Consider the following 21,100-nt stretch of genomic DNA (forward strand, 5'->3'; position numbering starts at 1 on the left):
TAATGACAGCTGGAGAGTGACAGGCTGGTCAAACATGTTATAGACCATCTGCTCCTGTGGAACTACACATCCCAGCAGGCTCTGCCACAATTTTAGCATGTGTAGCTGGAGGGCCGCCTGTTGGCTACCCTTTCTGCAAGGTATGAATCGTAAGGATAATACATTATGTATTTCTGCAGTTGTACACAAAATCACAAAAAAAAAATAAAAAAAAATGAAGACTGCCGGGCAATAGGAAAATAGACGTGCTGCATTCAGTAAGGGTTATTTACAAAAGCGCAACTGTTGTCTTGTGACTACTTTGTGCAAGTGCCATATAGACTAACTGATGGAGAATGTGTCTTCCTCTTATGTAATCAGCCGTATGTGGTTCCCTGCATTAGTCCTCAATACCTTTTACCCAGGAAGCCAGGCCACTGAAAGACAACAACTTTCCTACGTAACCAATCAGAAGAGAAGATATAAAACCATGTTTAGAAATACTCTATACACATGCACCAATTGCCTGAACGCAACCCCGTTTCATCGCTATTCAACTGGCTCTTTGTGGTCAAAATAGGGATCTAGAGACCACAAACCAGCATTAAATATCAGGGTGTAGTTAGAAAGTCTCTGATCTGGGCAGCAATGCCCTGCTACTGCAGAAATAAGATTATTGTGATTATATCGTTCAACATGACATAAAAAAAAAGAAGAAATATTTTTTTAAGTTCTGAGAACGTGAAATTGCTAGTTTCCTGCCACATACAGAAATGCTCTGCAATAATGCATCGTGTCCGTATCTGAATGACCCACTTAAACAACAGAGACACAGACATTAAGAATGACAAGAGGGGACACAACGAGAAACGACAAATTTACTAGTAGACAAAGTAGCTAAAACACATTACAAATAAGGCAGGACGTTGTAGTCCTTTGTACATGGGAGAATTGGAGCTGTGAGTAATATTAGTAACATCTGAGAGAAAACACACTGAAAGAGGAAGTGGTAAGTCTTAATTAAGATATTAAGGAAAGACGCCTTATACGTTTGTGTTCAACATTGTTTCAAACGTAAATAAGATCTTGCACAACACGCGTCACTGCGCTGGCAGCGAGGATCAGTAAAGCATCGGACGTTTCTTGCGTTAGTAACAATACCTAGGAAATTTTATATAATTAAAATAAATTGAAAATTAAACAAGTTACTTTGTGTAGTGTATCCAAAGTACAGGACTCCATAGCAGCAATTGATGCTGGGTACACATTTGAGACCCAGCGGCCGGTCGACCGTCACGCAGAACAACGGACCGATTTGGTAAGCACACACACTCAATCCGCCGCTCAATATTTCTTGCCAGACATTACATCTGGACGGGCATTTAAATTTTCCCGCCCAGTTATGTAAACGTCGGCAGTTCCTACAGCCCAGTGGGTCGACTGTACACACTAGCATATGCGCACGATATATCTGCAAGATATATCGCATCTGCAGTGCTACACCGCTATGATTCAATTGTTTTGGATGCTCCCCTGCTGGGCATCTATACGAATAGGCACCCAACAGAGCAATTCAATTGTTGCTCCGTTCAGACGCCTACAGCTGCGACGGAGGGGGGGCAATATCTTCTCGCAGCCTCCTGAGGTGCGAGAAGAAATGTGTATAAAGTCCATTGTTTTGGGCGCCCTAATCACTTTGTTAGTTGGGAAACCCGATGCTTTCAGGTGCGGTAAATACTAATGGGCGGCTGAACCGAGAACCAATCGAATTGCTCCTTTGGGAGCCTATTTAAATAGACTCTCAGCGGGAGGAATCCAAAACAACTGAATTGCCCCCAATAGATCTGTGAACGACGTCATTCACAGATATATCATGTGTACACGCGAGCCAACGCACTGAACAGTACTGTCAGATGTACGAAGGATGTCACAGTGTGTGCCCAGCATTAGACGTGGACTTGTGTCTTTTGGACTAGTATGTGATTCCCTCAGGTGTTATTATGGATCTATATAATCCAAAAGGAAAAAAAAAAAAATAGTAAACTCATGTAATCTCTTCCATCTTTGGGTTTCGGTACTGCCGGCTTCATGCATTTTTGTTCCCAGAAGCCGTTGTCTGCGCTTACACGCAGTTGCAACGGCAACTCGCCCTCCTTGCGTACAGGGGAGAGTTACCTGAATTGAGCCCTATGAACTGAACAGTTTTCTGGCTTCCAAAATTGATATAAACTAATTACAGTCCTGCATCCCTGTCTTACAGACACATACATTTATAATCCTACACTTGCAATTCATGTATCTACTTCTGTATGCTGCTAGATATAAACACAGAGAGATACTTTATCAGTACTATGTACAGTATTGGAGAAACAAGCTAACACAAATATATACTCATGAGTCCAAGGCCTCTCTGGATACACATTATTGTAATATCCAGGAACTGTACTGCATTAGTACATGTACAGACATACTGGAATCACGTCAGTCTAAGCGGACGTGTAAATAATTACTGACATGTACTGGTGGAATGGTTATAGGCACCCTGGTGTATTAAGAAGAGTATAGTGGATACAAAGACAAATATATATTATATATAATTAGCAATAACTACCCCAACCTTGTAAATGGAACCACAAGGGTATCCAAGCTTGTGTCAGTCTGTAAACCAGTATCAAGTAGCTTACAAGACGTCATAGCCTGATAAGATTGGACCTATGTGTGTATAATACACAATTGATGGTAACAGCTGTATAATTATACATTGAATTCTGGCAACCGGGGCTGATAATCTGGGGTTATCACTGCACTTGTGTATTATAAGGATTAATACAATAATATGCGGTGACAATGTCTCTGGCCTGTACACAAAGCTCCCCCTGCTTTTATGTGGTCACAGGAGTCACCAGTGGCTCTCACCAGCCATATCATTTACAGTACAGACTGCAAATATATATATATATTATATATACACACATACATAATTCCCTATGTCTATACACAGAGGTGGACCTGCCTACTGCATGTTTACCATAGGTGAAACGCTTTGAGGTAGGGAACGGCATGTATAATGTAATGTATACTAAGTGACAGAAATAGATATTCAGCATAATATAAAGTATAGTTGTATATACTATGACAGGTGAGATATACACTATGTAATATAGGCGACGCTCACAGTATAGTGGGGAATGCGATGTTGAGCAGAGCCGGGAATGAGCGCCCAGAGCTATTCAGGTGTCTGCATCGCACCCGGCACTTAAGTCAGGAGATGCATTTTACCCAGCGCAATGACATGTTTAGTCGCGGTAAACAGCATTCTCTGTGGTGCCCAAACATGTCACTTTTCGCACATTTCAGCTCTCATCCCCCAGGGGCTGCGAGCTGAAGTGTAGCGCTTGGCAGCTGATCGCGCCCGACAGGAGCAAGAATAGAATAGCTCCGTCGGGCGCGATAGGGGCTGGAGAGAATTGAATTCCGCCCACATGTGTTTATACTGTATATAGTGTCCCCTCTAGCTCCGGCGGGAGGCAGGGCGCCGGAGCTAGAGAGGGCATGCCCGTGCGCGACCGAGAAGGGGGCGTGTCTATAAGACGCGTCCCCTTTTCGTCACTCTTGGGGGCGTGCCTGGCACTTACGGACACGCCGGGCAGCCCCCAAGCCCTGCAGACAGGGAGAATAGATGCCGGGGCGCATGCGCCCGGCGTCTATTCTCCGGCAGTGACCGGATCACCGCATGTTTCTCCACCCGCGGGACACTGCGTCCTGCGGGTGAGAACGGCTCCCGCAGGCTGTGAAGGAAGGGCGCTTTTTGCCCTCCTCCTGGAGGGCAGGGTGCTTTTTGCCCTCCTCCTGGAGGGCAGGGCGCCGCGCCCCGCTAAAACAGCCTAGCGGGAACGCTACTGTACACACACACTGGGGGGAATTCAATTGCTTTTGGGCGCCCCATCTCCCGTCTAAAGTGACCAAGAGCTATTCAATTGTTTATGCTAATGGTCGCGAGTGCCCATCATTTCTGCTCCTGAGGTGGGGAGCAGAAATCCGCAAACAGTCAGGCACCGGTGTACGCGTCTATACCAGGTGCATTTGGGTGCAATATGGGCGAAAAGTAATGGGTTCCCCCAACACTCATGTCCACTAGCAAAACAGTTAAATAATGAAATCTGATTAAAATATCGCCTAACGGGCGTGAGTATATATATATATATATATATATATATATAGACACACACACATGGTATATAGTATAGACAGTGACAGATGAAATGTGCACTAATTTAATGTATGGTGCAAATGCAATTATATACATACAGTGTACAGGGTGATGTATAATAAATATATATATATATATACACACACACACACACATATATACACACATGTAGTGTACAGGATGATGTATAATATATATATATATATATATACACACACACACACATATATACACACATGTAGTGTACAGGATGATGTATACACACAGGGGGAGAAGATGTCAGCCAGGTCCCCCCCTCCCCGCACACACACACTGGGGCAGACAGAGTACAGGCCGCAGCCCGGGGCTGGATTTCTCACCTGACGGCGGCGGTGGCGGAGTCCAGGCTCTGATCCAGCATGTCCATGTGTCGGGGGTCTCGGGCGGCCGTGCGGGGCCGGGGCCCGGCGCGGCCCGGGGAGGAGGAGGCGGGAGGCCCGGCCGCAGGATGGTCTGATCACGGGGACAAACAGACGGGTCATGTGAGGGGATCCCTTCCCTGCCTCTCCTGCACCGCCGCCGGGACACGTGAGGAGGAGGGAGGCGGGGAGAGCACAGCAGCACCAGGCGAGGCAGCGGCGAGACACACGGCGGCGGGGAGACACACCGAGCAGCAGCACCGACCGGCCGGGGCGGGACAGCAGCAGCACCGAGGACGGAGGCAGGAGCGGGAGGGACGGACGATGGAGCGGGCGGGCCCGAGACACAGAGCGATCACAGCAGGAGCGGGCGGGCCCGACACACGCAGCAGCGCACACAGGCTATAGCGCGCTGGGTCTCTGTGTACGGCACATGGGATCAGGGACGCTGCCTAGACACGGGGCCGCTACCCAGAGCTGTCTGCCATTACTGTATTACTGCATAGATGTGTTATAGAAAGTCACTGCGGGCGGGCCCGACACACATGCTGCGACAGAGAGAGTGCCGCGGGCGGGAGAGGCTCCGCTCCCTCTCAGCATGTATTATGTTATTACCGGGCGCACACACACAGTTCATATGACACGTTATAGTTTAGTTCGCTGCCTTTTACTCGCTCTTATTCACACACAGAGATTTCCCGACTCCCGAAAGCACACTGTGCGCGCTCATGAGGAGAGCGGCAAAACACACATGCGCGCCGCCGCCTTCGAACAAAGGGACACACGGGGGAGCGCGCACTCTGGCTCCGCCCTTTGGGGGCGGGAGCTGTCAGTTTTGCGTCATGGGGGAGGGGGGGGGAGGTTTGTGTCACATGATTGGCTGCAATGTTATGGGAGTGCAGACTCGGGGCCTGATTCAGCAGGGAACGCAGCTGCTAATGCGCACGCCATTGGCCGATTGTTGCGTACTGCGCGTGCATCGTGAACTAGCCACTGCAATGGAATCGGTATGGAATCCCGGCTGCCGCATGGCCGGCAGTTCGATTCCCGGCAGCAGCAGCCCGACAGCGCTGGAGATCCCGATCGTCCCTAAGGTAAGTATAAACTAACCTAACCCTCCTTAGGGGAGCCTAACCGTAATCCCCCCTCTAAGTGCCTAACCGTAATCCCCCCCTTCCCCGCTGCCTAAGTCCCCTGGGGGGGGTGCCTAACCCTAACCTCCCCCCGGCGTTGCCTAACCCCCCCCTTCCCCTAGCCTAACCCTCCCGGGGGGGTACCTAACCCTAAGTCCCCCCCCCCGAGTGCACTAAACCTAACACTCCTCTCCCCCCCCGCGGCTGTCCGCTCGCAGCGCCTGGCGTCGGGTTAATGACAGGTCATTTATCCCACGTCAGGATAAAGCAGCCGGGAAGCCGGCTGTCGGTATTAAGGCAGCCGGTTTCCCAACTGCATACCACTGCGATCGTAGTGACTGCGCAGACCCATCGCAGAGTGATTGACAGGAAGTGCTGTTTGTGGGTGGTGACGGGGGGGGGGGGGGGTCGGGCGAATGCAAAGGCACCAGTGCATTTGTACGCTGTTTCATGGGCATGCATAGGCTTATCCACTGCGATGCCCTACGCAGCCTGAGGACCGATAGCATGCAATGAAGTTAGTAATTCCTGAGTGAGGTCAGAGCTTGTACGAGTGTGCGTGAGGCTGCGATGGTTCTCGATTGTACCGATGGTTTTGCAGTCCTGCTAAACATTATGGATGTGTGGTAAGTAAAGTGGGCGTCCTTGTGTATGCTGCGAGGGAATAGCGATGGCAAGGGATTAGCATACCATCGCAGCTGTACTGCGTGCGTAATCGCTATTGCATTCGCAGTTGCATTCCTTGCTGAATCAGGCCCTCAGTTTGTGTCGCATGTGTTTGTGAGTGTGACAGTGTATGCTGAGACTTGTGGTGTGTGTACAGTATATGCTCATACCTGTGTGTGTGTACAGTACCAGTGTTTCCCAAACTCGTTCCTCAGGGAGCACTAAAGCTGGGGTACACACTAGACGATGTGTGTGCTCACAAAAGCAGATGCGACTGGACGATATATCAGGTGGTCCATGTATGACCGCCCAATATATATTGTTCCCCAGCCGCATCCAGAAGCATGGTTGTCAGCCGACGCATGGGAGCGTTCAATAGAGCGCACACACTGTACGATGTGGACAATTTTTGGTTTTGATTCGCCTCGAAATTACAAATTGTCAAATATATCGTCTAGTGTACCCAGCACTAAAGGGGCCTATCCATTAGCAGATAAATTTGAACGATGAACGATTTATCGTTCAGTCGTTCAATTTATCTGCTAATGGATAGGCTCTGAATGATAAAAATGCGCATTCCCGCGGCCGACAAATTCGTTTTTTTGTCTCTCCAACATGTTGGTCAATTATTGTTTATCGCTGACAGATATTAGAAATATCTGTCGCGGTAAACGACGAACGACTTTTTTAATGAATAGAAACAGAAAAAAAGAATCCACTCCCAGAATGATGTCATGCAATATCGTTCATCGTTTGCAAAAATCTGTCATGTACATGACAGATATCTGTCACAGCAGACCCAGGAATTTTCAAAAGATACATCTTTTGTCTTTCACCAAGATCTGCTAATGGATAGGCCCCTTAACAGGGCATGGTTTCCATGTTTCCTAGTTGGTGCACAGGTGTAGTCATTACTGGCTGACACATTTTAAAAGAACCACAGGTGGAGCTAATTACTTCACTTGTGATTCTGTGAGGAGACATGGAAAACATGCACTGTTAGTGCTGCCTGAGCAATAAGTTTGGGATACACTGGTGTACAGTGTATACTGAGACTTGTGGGGTGTGTGCAGGGCATGCTGGGTCATGTGTTCTGGTTATGCTGGGATTTATGGTGTGTTCAAAGCATGCTGAGACTTGTGCGTGTGCAGGACATGCTGGGATTCGTGATGTGTGTGCGTGTGCAGAGCATGCTGGGATTTGTAGTGTATGTGCAGGGCATGCTGTGACTTGTGTGTGTGCAGGGCATGCTGGGACTTATGGCTCCACAACAATGACAGGTTGACTCGCCCAGGTTGCCATTGTCAGCTTGGCCTGCCTGCACCATCTGAGTCGAGTGGGCAGTTGTTCCACATCTAGGGCCAATTAGCAGGTTTTATACATTGAGATGAACAATCGCTGGTCCCAGATCAATCCTTTGGATGGGATGCAGGATCGCCATATCTGCATTTACTGCATAAGAAAACCAGAAATATAATATCAATCTTCTTTAACCTCTGCATGCAGGTTTTGGAGTACAGCGTGGCAGAGGGACGGTCCTGAGGAAGACTGCTTGCAGCTCACAGGCCGTTTTATGCCCACCCATGCTCTACTTTCTGCTATTTAGTATACCTTGCCTACACCGCCGGAATGTCCGGAAGATCCCCAAGTCATCACTGGGGCATATGGCCGAGTTTTTCTGTGATATTACTCAGAGTCTATTTTTTACTAAGCCTTGGCTGGAGATAAAGTGAAATGAGATAAGGTACCAGCCAATCAGCTCCTAACTGCCATGTCACAGGCACTTTATCTCCTTTCAAGGCTTAGTAAGTAGACCCCTAAGTCACTGTAAAGGCCCCCCTACATGGTGCGATATAGCTGCCGATCCGACAGATTGGTAAAATATCGCTGCTATATCATACCGTGTGTGGGCATGATAACGGCCAGTATGCGCACCCGTGGGATCGCTCTTCCAGCTCATACATGCTGCACGTACTTACATGTACGATCCCATGCAGCGCTATGTAGGCGGGAAGCGGATCGCTCCATGTGTGGGGACCGACCGATATGTCGGCCATCGGATCGGCCGTCGCGTCGCAAGGTGCATATCGCACCCTGTATGGGTGCCTTAAGATCACACAGGGCCGTATTCAATTAGACGGGAAAAGCCGAGATCCGCGTAAAAGTATCGCGGATCGGGGCTTTTCGCGTGGGGGAGAACGTATCCGTATTCAATTCCAGACGGGTTTCACATACGCTGGAGTCAATGCAATGTGATAGGCGAAAAAGATTCACCTCTGAATAGCAGGAGAAAATAAGTGCAATTTTTTTATTTTGGGGTACAAAGGTGGGGAAACCACTCAGAACCCTTGGAACAGGCCCCCAAAGGACAACTGTGCCAAAAAATTCCTGGAAAAAAACGTAACAACCCAAAAATGTACTTCAAAAGGGGGACAACTTCAAAAACTAGCGAAATAAGGTTCTGGGGGAGCTGTAAGAAGGGGCCAAGTGTTTTGGGGTTGCAGGTGCTTGTACGACGGAGGAATTTCACTTTTATTAAAACTTCACTTTATAGACATTAAAATATGCTAGCACCCATTTTCAGATACCCCAAATTTGACAGGACTACTGATTTTCAGCAAAGAGTTCTTATGCACTATACAATTATCTGTCAGATATCTGTCCAATCTGGCTGGTTGGAATGAAAACCTGGTAATGTATGGGAGCAAATGACAGTCGATCATATGGTTTTAAACACTGGAAAACGGACAAAAAACAATTGTTAAAATTGGTTAAATTTGTGTGTTTTAACCAATTTGAACGACCATTTTTGTCTGTTTCCAGTGTTTGTGAGCAAATGGTCGACTGTCATTTGCTCCCATATATTACCAGGTTTTCATTCCAAGCAGCCAGATTGGACAGATATCTGACAGATAATTGTATAGTGTATGCCCAGCATTAATGCCATTCTTCACCACTTGTGCAAAGACGCTAATTAGAAGCTATTGAAACAACGTAAGTACCCCAAACACTTTTATTAGGGCTATTAGTACACTACTACATTCATCCCCAATGTTAGTGCATCTTTTTGGGGGGTTCAGGCTGATTTCCCCATTTCTGACAGCACTTTCCGCCTGTTCTGACATCACGACTTGCCGTTTTTGCGTGGTTTAGATTTAAATAGGGCGAATAGCGGAGCCGCGCGTGATAAGTTTCCATGTCCAAAAAACGCGATGTAGGCGGAAAGTCGGGCAGGCAAAACTTTTTTGCGGACATGAAACTAATTGAATACAGCCCAAAATCTTGTGTTGTATAGGAACGGCAGGGACTGAGAAGGCCGGTAGACACTAGACGATGTCTAGTGTGTACCGACCTCGTTAACGGCGGGGTGCCGGCATCAGCAAGTGCATACACACTTGGCGATGCCGGGAGCGATGGCGCGAGATCGGGGGACCATGCTGCTTTCAGCAGCTTGGCCCTCGCTAACTAGGTCGCCTGTTGAATCTGCATGCAGGTCCAACGACGATGCGCAGGAGCGCGCATAGTCAGTGACCTAGCGGGTACACACTAGGCGATGTTCCAGATCGAACGACATCGTATAGTATGTACCCGGCATTGGTGGTGAGCAAGCAAACAGTAATAGGATTGACAGGCCTGGGCAAAGACTCACCTGACCAAGAAAAGTGGGCTATTGGGCTGGTTGCCCGGGCTCCATGCCACTGTTACATTACTCATTGTACCCATTTCCCAATGTGGTTCTGAGCTGTGATGTTTAGATCACTATGTCTCACACCTTTTAGCGACTATTTGCCTTTAAATCGATGAACACATCTGCAGAGGGGAAATGTGTACATAATGTATATTTAGCACTGACACGGCCGCTGTTCCCAAATTCTCTCGCTGTCAGCAACTTTTTACCCTCTTTTCAAGAGAAATTGTATTTTGTGCGCCCACAGGAACTGCTTCTCGGAGATAGGTTACAGTCCTCCCACATCTACGCCAGCATCTCTCAATCTACTGCACCACAAACACATTGTGCTATATACATAGAACTATACTACCTCAGAGGCAGATATAAATCGTCTCTCCAGCTGTTGTGGAACTACAAGTCCCAACTTGCTCTGCCTTAACGTTTATAACCCCTACGTTGATTTGTCTAGGACTAGGGGTATATTTACTAAAGTGAGAGTTTTTAGAAGTGGAGGTGTTGCCCATAGCAACCAATCAGATTCTAGCTATTATCTTCTAGAATCTAGAAGGTGCTAGTTAAATGTTAAGTAGAATCTGATTAGTTGCTATGGGTAACATCTCCACTTCTAAAAACACTCACTTTAGTAAATATACCCCCTAGTCTGGGATGTGGTACAGCTTAGAAGGCCAGTGATGCATACCTGTATTTTATAATATATCTGAATTACTTGCTGTGAGGGTATGCAACATGTGCATTTCATAGGTTGTGTAACTTTGTGCTAAAAAAAAAATATTGTTTTGGGTGGACTTACAGTATGAGTGGGTTGATAAAGTGGCACAGTGGTTAGAATTGCTGCCTACCAGCACTAGGGTCATTGATTAAATTCTAACCAAGGATTTGTCTGTGTGGAGTTTGTATGTGCACCATGTGTTTGAGTTGGTTCTCTCCCACACTCCCAATACATACTGGTAGATTAATTAGCCTGTGTTTAAATTTACCCTAGTATGTGCATTTCCATGTTGCAGGGAATGTAGATTGTAAGCTCCTCTGGGGAGGGGACTGATGCAAATGAGTCTGTAAAGTGCTGTGTAATACTGTGTGTTGGTGTCATATATAAAAGATTTCACCTGTAATTTCCCAATCCAGTGGGTGAACGCAGCACTCACAGGGACGGGGGACATTAGCAGTCTCCTGATTCAGCCATTACCTGACATAGTAGGACCAGCCAGGTTGGAGAATCAGAATTTTCTCTGCTTTAATGCGCAGGGTAACATGTAAAAAAAAATAAAAAATCCCCTAAACTGCAAGCCAGTACCAAAGCCTCAATTACCTGAAACTGCGTCCATTACCAATAAGATAAGCCTTGTATTCAATAACAACAAAAGCGATGGCAAAGTGCATTGAACTGTTAGTAGTGCCTGATTATTATAATGATACAATAAATGCAAAAATACCCAGAATATAAATAGTTAGCAACTGTTTAAGGTATCTCAGACAGTAAGACAAAATAAATCTGCATATAGAAATTGTATGTCTGAATATAATCGTAAGCACAAATCACACAAAGAATTCACATGTAAAAAGCTAGAAATACTACAAATGTAAATACATTGTATTCAGTTAAAACTAGGGATGTGCGCCGGACCATTTTTGCCGGATTTGGATTTGGTTCTAATCCATCGTCCGGCTTTGGATTTGCCAAACTGTGGTGACTGGCTTTGGATTTGGACTTGGATTTTTTTACAAAAATTGACAAAAAAAGCTAAAATCGCATAAATTGGTATTTTTTTCTTCCTAGAGTATTATTAACCTCAATAACATTAATTTCCAGTCAATTTAGACCACCTCACAGCTTATAATATTGTTTTCAACATTATTGGCCAAAGGTTGCAGTGAGCTGACTGGTTACAAAGCGACAGAGCAGCGGCACAACGACACAGACACCACAGTATAAAGCACATCTATGACACATTGCCACACAGCAGTGGCAGAAATGAAAAGTAGTGCACCCACCCAGTGGGGTACGGCCAGCAGAATCACAGTACTTGTTTACAAAGTGGGCTACGGCCCAAGGAGTCACAGTGCACAATCTTATTCACATTACACCGCAGATAGTGCCCCTGATTCAGAGCCGGACGCTCTGACAGAGCGCTCGCTCTGAATCAGGGCCGTCCCTCTTAATTTTTAGAGCGGCCTCCTGGCCGCTTGTATAGCTGTGGGTGACCACCCACAGCTATAGCGAGCGGCCAGGAAGATGGTCACGATGGTCAAGATCATAGCGACCATCGGGCTTGTGACGAGACCCTTGTGGTAGGGTCTCGTTGCCGCAAGCCCTGGAGTGCTTTCGGCTCTATCAGAGCCAAAAGCACTCCCACTGACATCACTTGTTCCCATGGGAACACCTCCGTCTGGGCAGCCACGCCCACCAAAGGGAGCGTGCTGTCACTCACCATCGACAGCACGGCCCTTTGTAGCGAAACCCTGAGCGACGGCTTGCCCATCGCTATCCGGGTCTCGCGCATGCACACAACGGAGCCGCCTCTGTCCTGCGCATGCGCACTGGGCCAACATCGACCCGCTTGCGAGCGGGTCTGAATCAGGCCCATAGTGCCCCTGATTCACATTACACCATAAAGTAATTATTATTTATGTTATGACACAGTAGTGCCCCTTTTACACAATGCCCACAGTAGTAATGCCCCTTCTACAATGCCCACAGTAGTAGTGCCACTTATACAATGCCCACAGTAACAGTGTCCCTTACACAATGCCCACAGCAACAGTGTCCCTTACACAATGCCCCCAGTAGTGGTGCCCCCTATGCAGTCCCCGTAGTAGTAGTAGTATGCCCCCCATTAGCAGGCCCCCATAAGCAGGCCCCAGTAGTATGCCCCCCATAAGCAGGCCCCAGTAGTATGCCCTCCATTAGCAGGCCCCATTAGTATGCCCCATAAGCAGGCCCCCAGTAGTAGGCCCCCATACACACAAAAAAAACTTGCCTGTATCCCCACTCCAGCCGCCATCCGCTCTGCTGCCACGCGATGAGGGAGCTGGAAGACGGAGCTCCTGAGTGAGCTCCAACCGGCTCCCTCCGTGCAGCAGCCAATGAGAGTCTGTGTGACTCTCATTGGCTGCTGTAACAAACACACAGCTGCCCCTGGCGGCTGTGTGTTTTTTCTGTGTAGGGCAGACCGCTATCACAGCGGTCTGCCCTACACTCGAGGAGCCCTGATGTCGGATTCTCTGGCGAGAATCCGACATCAGGCGGCCGCCGGCCGAGTTAGGCGGGGAACACCCGAACAGGGTTCGTGTGGACTCGGATCCCCTATGTTTGTGGAATCCGAACCGCTCATCTCTAGTTAAAACCGAATGGCAAGAACTAATAGAGCCCCATGAGAGTATAGAAACTCCAATTATGAGTGAGTCTCTCCAAAATGAATGACCACATCTGATGACGATGAATTGAATGATATCGTCCATATGTACACAAAATATCGTTAACGATGCGCGTTCCCACGGATCATTAACAATGTATTTCATCGCTCGTACTTGCAGGGCAACCTGACGATATCGTCAGGTTCTGCAAGCTCGGGAATGAGGGAGGGTGCCGGCACTGTATGATATCGTTCAGTGTGTATGCTCAATGTCGTTTAATGATATTGAGCCTGGCAGTGCAGGGGAAACACTTAAATATATGCTTCATGAGCGATATTGCTACCGTAAGTGTGTATGAGCCTAATGCTGGGTACACATTGGCCGATCACTACGTCATTCACAGACAAATCGCATTGGCTGTGCTGCATAGCCAATGTACGGGCGATCAGCTGATCGCCCGTACACGGGTACAGAGAGGGGGGGGGAGCCGCGAGCGGGTACTACTTACCTGACTCCAGCACAGCTCCCCATCCACAGCAGCCCAGCACACGCTGCTGTGTGCTGGGCTGCACTGAGAGGCTGTCTGAGGCTGCTAAAGCAGCAGCCCGAGCAGTCTTCTATGCCAAAGGGCCCATTGGCTGTGCGCCAGGCTGAGGGGCACACAGCGCCCCTCTCCCCAGTGCCGCAAATGTTTTTTTTTTTCTCAAAGGGGCATGGCCACGCGGTCCGCGATTAGGCCACGCCCCCGGCCGCCGGGACCCGCTGCAGCACAGATGATGGTCGTTCAGTGTGTATGAACGACCATCATCTGCAGATATCTTTCAGGTGTGTACCCACCTTTAAGGGGGTGATTCAGTTGCGGACCCAGCGGCTATCGTAGCTGCTACCATGTCAACAACTGCGATAGCACCAACATGATCCGAGCTGCATCCTTGGATGTCCTGCGCTACCATTGGGTCATGCAAGCCGGCCGCTGCAGATGAATAAAAGAGACCAGGAAATCTCTGTCAGCTGACAGATCCTTGCCCCTCCACTCCCCCCTCAACGGCGATGACACGCCTGCGTTTTGAGAAACGGATGCCGTAGCTGCCCAGAAACGTCAGCATACTGTCAATCCCTGACAGTCTGCTGCCGTACTGCCTGCTTGATCGCAGACCCGTTCTGCACATGCGTAGAATGGGTACTGCGCATGCACAGATACCCGAACATCAGGGATCTGCGATCAGGTACTAGCGTGCACTGCTGAATCTAACACTATCTTCCTAACTAAATTCCATTGTAGGTATAAAGCTGTGCAGCATTTATGGGCTACATGCAAAAGCAGGAAGTATTTACTCTGCATGCATGCAAAAAAAAACAAAAAATGGATGTACAGTGACTTGAAAAAGTATTCACACCCATTGGCTTTTTACCTTTTTTGTTACATTACAATCTGTAATTTATTTATTTTTTTAATCTGAATTTTATGTGATGAATCTGCACAAAATAGTCTAATTTGGTGAAGTGAAATGAGAAAAATATATATGAAAAATAATCTTTATAAATAAAATTCTGAAAATTGGCATGTGCATATGTAATCACCCACTTTGCTATGAAGCCCCTCAAAAGTTCTGGTGTAACCAATTACCTTTAGAAGTCACATAATTAGTGAAATGAAGTCCACCTGTGTGACATCTAAGTGTCACATGATCTGTCAGTATAAACACACCTTTTCTGAAAGGCCCCAGAGGCTGCAACACCACTAAGCAAGAGGCATCACACCATGAAGACCAAGGAGCTCTCCAAACAAGTCAGGGACAAAGTTGTGGAGAAGCCCAATGCTGGGTTGGGTTATAAAAAAATATCCAAATCTTTGACGATCCCCTGGAGCACCATCAAATCCATCATCATCAAATGGAAAGAACATGGTACCACAACAAATCTGCCAAGAGAGGGCCGCCCACCAAAACTCACAGACCAGGCAAGGAGGGCATTAATCATAGAGCACAGAGACCAATGGTAACCCTGAAGGAGCTGCAGAGTTCCACAGCAGAGACTGGTGTATCTGTGCATGTGACCACAATAAGCCGTACACTCCATAGAGCTGGGCCTTATGGAAGAGTGGCCAGAAAAAAGCCATTACTTAGTGATAAAAAGACATGATTTGAGTTTGCCAAAAGGCATGTGAGTGACTCCCCAAATGTATGGAAGAAGGTGCTCTGATCAGATGAAACTAAAATGTAACCGGCCACCAAGGAAAACGCTATGTCTGGTGCAAACCCAACACATCCCATCACCCCAAGAACACCATCCCCACAGTGAAACGTGGCAGCATCATGCTGTGGGGATGTTTTTCAGCAGCAGGGACTGGGAAACTGATTTGAGTCGAGGGAAAGATGGATGGTGCTAAATACAGGGGATATTCTGGAGCAAAACCTGTTTCAGTCTGTGATTTGAGACTGGGACGGAGTTTCACCTTCCAGCAGGACAATGACCCGAAGCATACTGCTAAAGCAACACTCGAGTGGTTTAAGGGGAAACATTTAAATGTGTTGGAGTGGCCTAGTCAAAGCCCAGATCTCAATCCACTTGAGAATCTGTGGTCAGACTTGAAGATTGCTGTTCACAAGCGTAAACCATCCAACATGAAGTAGCTGGAGCAGTTTTGCCTTGAGGAATGGGCAAAAATCCCATTGGCAAGATGTGGCAAGCTCATAGAGACTTATCCAAAGGGACTTGCAGCTGTAATTGCCGCAAAAGGTGGCTCGACAAAGTAGTGACTTTAGGGGCGTGAATAGTTATGCACGCTGTTGTTTTCTGTTATGTTCTGAATGTTTGATTCACAAAATAAAAAAAACACAACTTTACAGCTGTAGGCATGTTATGTGAATGAAATGATGCACACCTTCAAACAATCCATTTTAATTCCAGGTTGTGAGGCAACAAAACATAAAAAATGCAAAGGGGTGTGAATACTTTTGCAAGACACTTTATTTGCACCCTGGTATTGCAACATGGTTTATCCTGGTGCAGTTACTCCTTTTTTTTTTTTGCTTTGCTCCCAGCTGAGAATCAGCCCCCAAAATGCCATGCATACAGCAAATTGCTTTAACCCCCATTCTTATACATTGCGCTATTTGCCTGGGTTGTTACTAATGCCATTCTATCTTTAGAAATGTCTGTGTGTTATAATAAAAAAAAAAAAAAACCTGATCTCTTATCATGTAATAAAGTGAAATAGGTATGAATAAAAAAACAATTTAGATTAGAAAGGATTTACTGTTGGCGTCATCCGGGGAAGTATTCACAGACCGAGGTCTAATCTCGTATCATCCACAAAGCTAGTGCTGAAAATCTGTGCCAAAGGAACATTTAGCTCACAATGACTGGATAGAAGTCATTCATTTTAATGTTTATATCTCTCTTTTACTCTATTTCTGCTAATCCTTTAAGGTACTAGTTGTGCAAGAGCAGGAGACACGAGGCACACGTGTGGTAGCAGTATTATTTGAGACCACTGTGGTATCTGTGAAATTGGGTCTTGGTCTGATATTGTCAGTGTCAGCAGAAATCGGGAAACCACAGTGAGACGTCACTCTGGAGACGCTAGAGACCATGCACCTCCATTGGCGCCTCCCCAGACTTGGGTTCTAAATATGTGCCGGATGGTTCATAGACCGATGACTATCAGTGAAGGCTCTATCTGACTGGTGATGGATCAGGAACGTGGGCTCATCGTGATTCTGTACTTGGCATATTTACCTCCAGCAGGTGAGTGATCAGGGATATTGTATTAGGAGTTATTGCTATGGGTACAGAATTTCCTGTCATGGCACATATACTACCCCAACCCAATGTTTGACTCTGAGTGGTATATTTACTAAAGTGCAGGTTTTTAGTAGTGGAGATGTTGCCCATAGCAACCAATCAAATTCTACGTAACATTTATCTAGCACCTTTCAGAAGATAATAGCTAGAATCTGATTGGTTACTATGGGCAACATCTCCACTTCCAACAACCCTGCACTTTATTGTAAATATACCCCTGACGGTGATCTGTCAATATGGTGGAAAACTGCCAAAATGACTGACCCACATTATATAAGTGTCTTTATTTGCTCAAACACTGTTTATTCCTTACCTCAGCATTAATATACATACTGTATATCTAGCCTTTATACACCGTACCCATTACTGTGCCGACAACAACATTTGTCCAAGCAGTGTTCCAAGTATGTGACATTATAACACTGATAACATTGCTTTTGGATTCTTGTATTTAGAGAATAAATGGAACAAATAAAGAAAGCTAGGCAGAAAAACCGGGGGATTCCAATTCTCAGCGACGCGTCTGAGCACCGGTAGCAAAGGCACCGCGCGGCGATGTATCTTTGCTCATCCTTCCTCGCACCCCGTAGAGGTGCGCAAGGAAACAAACAGTTTGCTTACTGTAATAAGCGATAGTGCGCAGCTGAACATTACGGCGGCACATTGTGGAGTATTGAACACGGGAGCAGTAACTATAGTCCCAAAGTTTCAGTATAGTTTAATGCACAGTACTAGGGCAATGGGTAAAAAGTACTGATGGTTCACACTGTGAGCGCTTTCGTTGTACTGTGTGTGTGTGTATGTATAAATATATCTAAAATGAAAAGTTTGTTGGCGAATATCTTTCACAGCTCTCAAGGTAATGGTGCATACACACGGTCAGATTTGCTAGATGAACGATAAACGATATTAATGATTTCATGAACCATGAACGATTTCTGACAGTATTTAAATGAATCAAATCATCAAAATCTGACTGCAAACACAGTCGATATTAGATATCGTTATCTGACATGCGGGCACGCTCATCGTTCGTCGATGCATACCCTACATGTCAATGATATGAACGATTGAACAATTTTTACAATCATTGTTCATATCGTTAAGAAAATCGGACCATGTGTATGCACCATAAACCTGGGAAATCTTACATAGTTATTTAGTATCGGAAAAGTAAGCAATTAGACCACGTTGCAACATAGCGACAAATCTTATATATAAAATTCATTGGTCTGTTTGTCTGTCTGGTTATCCATTCGGACACTCCTGCACCAATTGGGATAAAACCAACGCGTGGTGGTCCAGTTGGATCCTGGACAGGTTTTAGGAGGGTTAGGCTCCTGGTTGGACCTCCTGTTGTGTACACTGGGCAGAACTTTGACCCAGGGAGCGTGCTCTGGTCCTTCCAATATATATATATAATATAAAATAAATATATTTAGATAGATTCCCTAAGGTGCACCAACAGTTCTGTACTAAGCACCTAAGCGACCTAAAGGGGCAAAACTTTACTGTCAAGAGCTCACACCTCGCAAGGGGCAAGGACAGCAAGCTTATGCCAACTACCCCCCCAAAAAGGCCACATTGCATGTGTCAGGTAAGGAATTTTACTGTATTTATAAAGTTTAAATAAATAAACTAGATATGAAGCTGAGTCTCTGGTGCAAGGGTCTCATTTTAGAAATAATTTTAAGAAGACATTTTCCCATCCTTTGGTCTAACTAAGAGGGAGTACATAAAGGCCCCTATCCACTAGACCAGGCCTGGCCAACCTGTGGCTCTCCAGCTGTTGTGAAACTACAAGTCCCAGCATGCCCTGCCACAGTTTTAACATTTCCTAATAGCAAAACCGTGGCAGGGCATGCTGGGACTTGTAGTTTCACAACAGCTGGAGAGCCACAGGTTGGCCAGGCCTGCACTAGACAATTTAAATGAGCGATTGAACGATATCGTTCATAAATCGTTTGCACAAATGTCTAAAACGACCAGCGATGCGCGTGCCAGCTGGTCGCTTAGACATCTATCATCGTGCAAATATATATATATATATATATATGAATATTGTAATCAGTCTTCAAATCCTGCTCATCCGTGTGCTTAAAGTTTTAAAATTTGCCTGGATATAACGTCATGTAGCCTGCGGATAATCTGAATGTTTACAGCAGCACAGAGTATTTATGGAGAAGCGTGAGGTGACCTTTTTCAGATGCAGCGTCCTGTGCACTTGTGTGATTATGCAGGATTATATGGATTCCCAAAGAGAAGAGCGACTCCCTTTGTGAGGGGATTTAGGGCCTGATTCAGTACGGATCGCAACTGCGAATGCAATACCGATTACGCACGCAGTCTCACTGCGAAGATATGCTAATCCTCTGCAATCGCTATGGTGTCACACCACAACATAAGGACGCCCACCTTACCCTATACACATCCGTAATATTTAGCAAGACTGCGAAACCATCGGTAACAACACGTACCATCGCAGCCTCGCGCACACTTGTACAAGCTCTGACCTTACTCAGGAATTGCTAACTTCATCGCACGCAGTGAGTGCACAAGCTGCATATGGCCTCACAGTGGATAATTTATGCACGCCCCTGCAACGGCGTTCAAACGCACAGGCACGCCTGCATTTCGCCCCCCCCCCCCCCACCAATGTTGGAGATCACTATAGAAATCGCTTTATTTTGAAACAAGAAGATCCAATGCTAAAGACAAGTACTACCCAGGAAAACCATTCGTCACCATCAGAAAAGCAAGAAGCTTGAAAAGGATTTTGGCTCCCGGCTTTTTCAGACAGAAGAGAATTAGAAATGACAACAATGAGTTATTAGTGAGTTTACACTACAAAGCTAATTAAATTGGCTGCTATCCAAGCCAGTCGGCTCCTTTAAATGCTTCAAAAACTTGTATATCAAATAAATTCGTACGGAACTGTGTGTGATGGATGAAAAAATTTAATCAACAGTTTCAAATTGTATTTTTTTCAGCATAAATGCAATATTAAGAGCCCAATGACACATTGTTTTCCAGAACATATGTGTTTTCCTGATCTAGTGGGACAGCACAGCCTGTGATAGCCCGCACCCATTGCTGCTTTTGTTAGGCCCCCCTCCCCCGCTGTCACACTCTAAATACACTCAGAACCTGATTCAGAGTCTCTCGCTAGTGATGTGCGCTCGCAAGCGGCCCGATGGTTTGCGTACGCGCATGCGCACGCTTCGTTCTGAGCGTGCGCGAACTACTCTGTGCGATAGCAGCGCGCTCGTTCGTCCAGCAAAGACAGCCCAGTGAAATGAGTGACAGGAGAGGCCGTTTGTGGGTGGTAACGGGCAGGACACTAATAACGGGGGAGTGGAGGTGCGAACGCCTGAGTGTTTCAATGCCGTTTTAGAGGCCTGCATAATTAACACGCAGCGTCATAGTACACGTCACATGCCTGTTTTTTACACTGAAGTCCTCGCAGTGCTTGCGGTAGGGTAAGGCAACCACAAGCGCTGTGATCACTTCCGACTGTCCTCCATTTACCAATGTTTTAATACACTTCCTGGAGATGATGTGTGCTGGTGGGTGGCTCTGCCTGTGCGATTGGGCGTACGCTGGCTGCTCGCTAAGACATGGTGGGCGTGCTTATGCCTTGGCGAGCGATCGCTTCCCGTGGCGTCACTTTGACAAATGTGCATACGCTGGGGGCGAGCGATCGCATCTAGCGAGAGACTCTGAATGAGGTTCTCAATGCGTATAACCAGTGAGTGAAATCCGATTGTTATATTCTGCTATTAGATCAATGCACTGCGATTAATATGTGCATGAATTATATTAATCACTTTATCATAGAAGAATGTACTGCACGATAGATACT

At 46.5% G+C, this 21,100-nt stretch overlaps 2 protein-coding genes across 3 annotated transcripts in view; one reads left to right on the forward strand and one right to left on the reverse strand.

Annotated features, from left to right (window-relative positions):
* The window catches only part of USF2 (upstream transcription factor 2, c-fos interacting), a 38,460-nt gene extending 33,167 nt beyond the window's left edge, over positions 1 to 5,293 (reverse strand). Inside the window, exon 1 of the mRNA XM_088443640.1 lies at positions 4,549 to 5,293. Within this exon, the coding sequence (XP_088299766.1) occupies positions 4,549 to 4,595 (47 nt within the window). The 5' untranslated portion in view covers positions 4,596 to 5,293. The remainder of the gene's footprint in view (positions 1 to 4,548) is intronic.
* Positions 5,294 to 13,291: 7,998 nt separating this feature from the next.
* Positions 13,292 to 21,100, forward strand: part of LOC148509067 (natural cytotoxicity triggering receptor 3 ligand 1-like) — a 32,157-nt gene continuing 24,348 nt past the window's right edge. For both annotated transcript variants that reach the window (XM_088443668.1, XM_088443670.1), the window contains exon 1: positions 13,292 to 17,181. In XM_088443668.1, coding sequence (XP_088299794.1) covers positions 17,124 to 17,181 — 58 coding nt within the window. In that variant the 5' untranslated portion in view covers positions 13,292 to 17,123. The remainder of the gene's footprint in view (positions 17,182 to 21,100) is intronic.

Source organism: Taudactylus pleione, unplaced genomic scaffold, assembly GCF_031769625.1.
Source record: "Taudactylus pleione unplaced genomic scaffold, aTauple2 ptg000332l, whole genome shotgun sequence".
Lineage (NCBI taxonomy): Eukaryota > Metazoa > Chordata > Amphibia > Anura > Myobatrachidae > Taudactylus > Taudactylus pleione.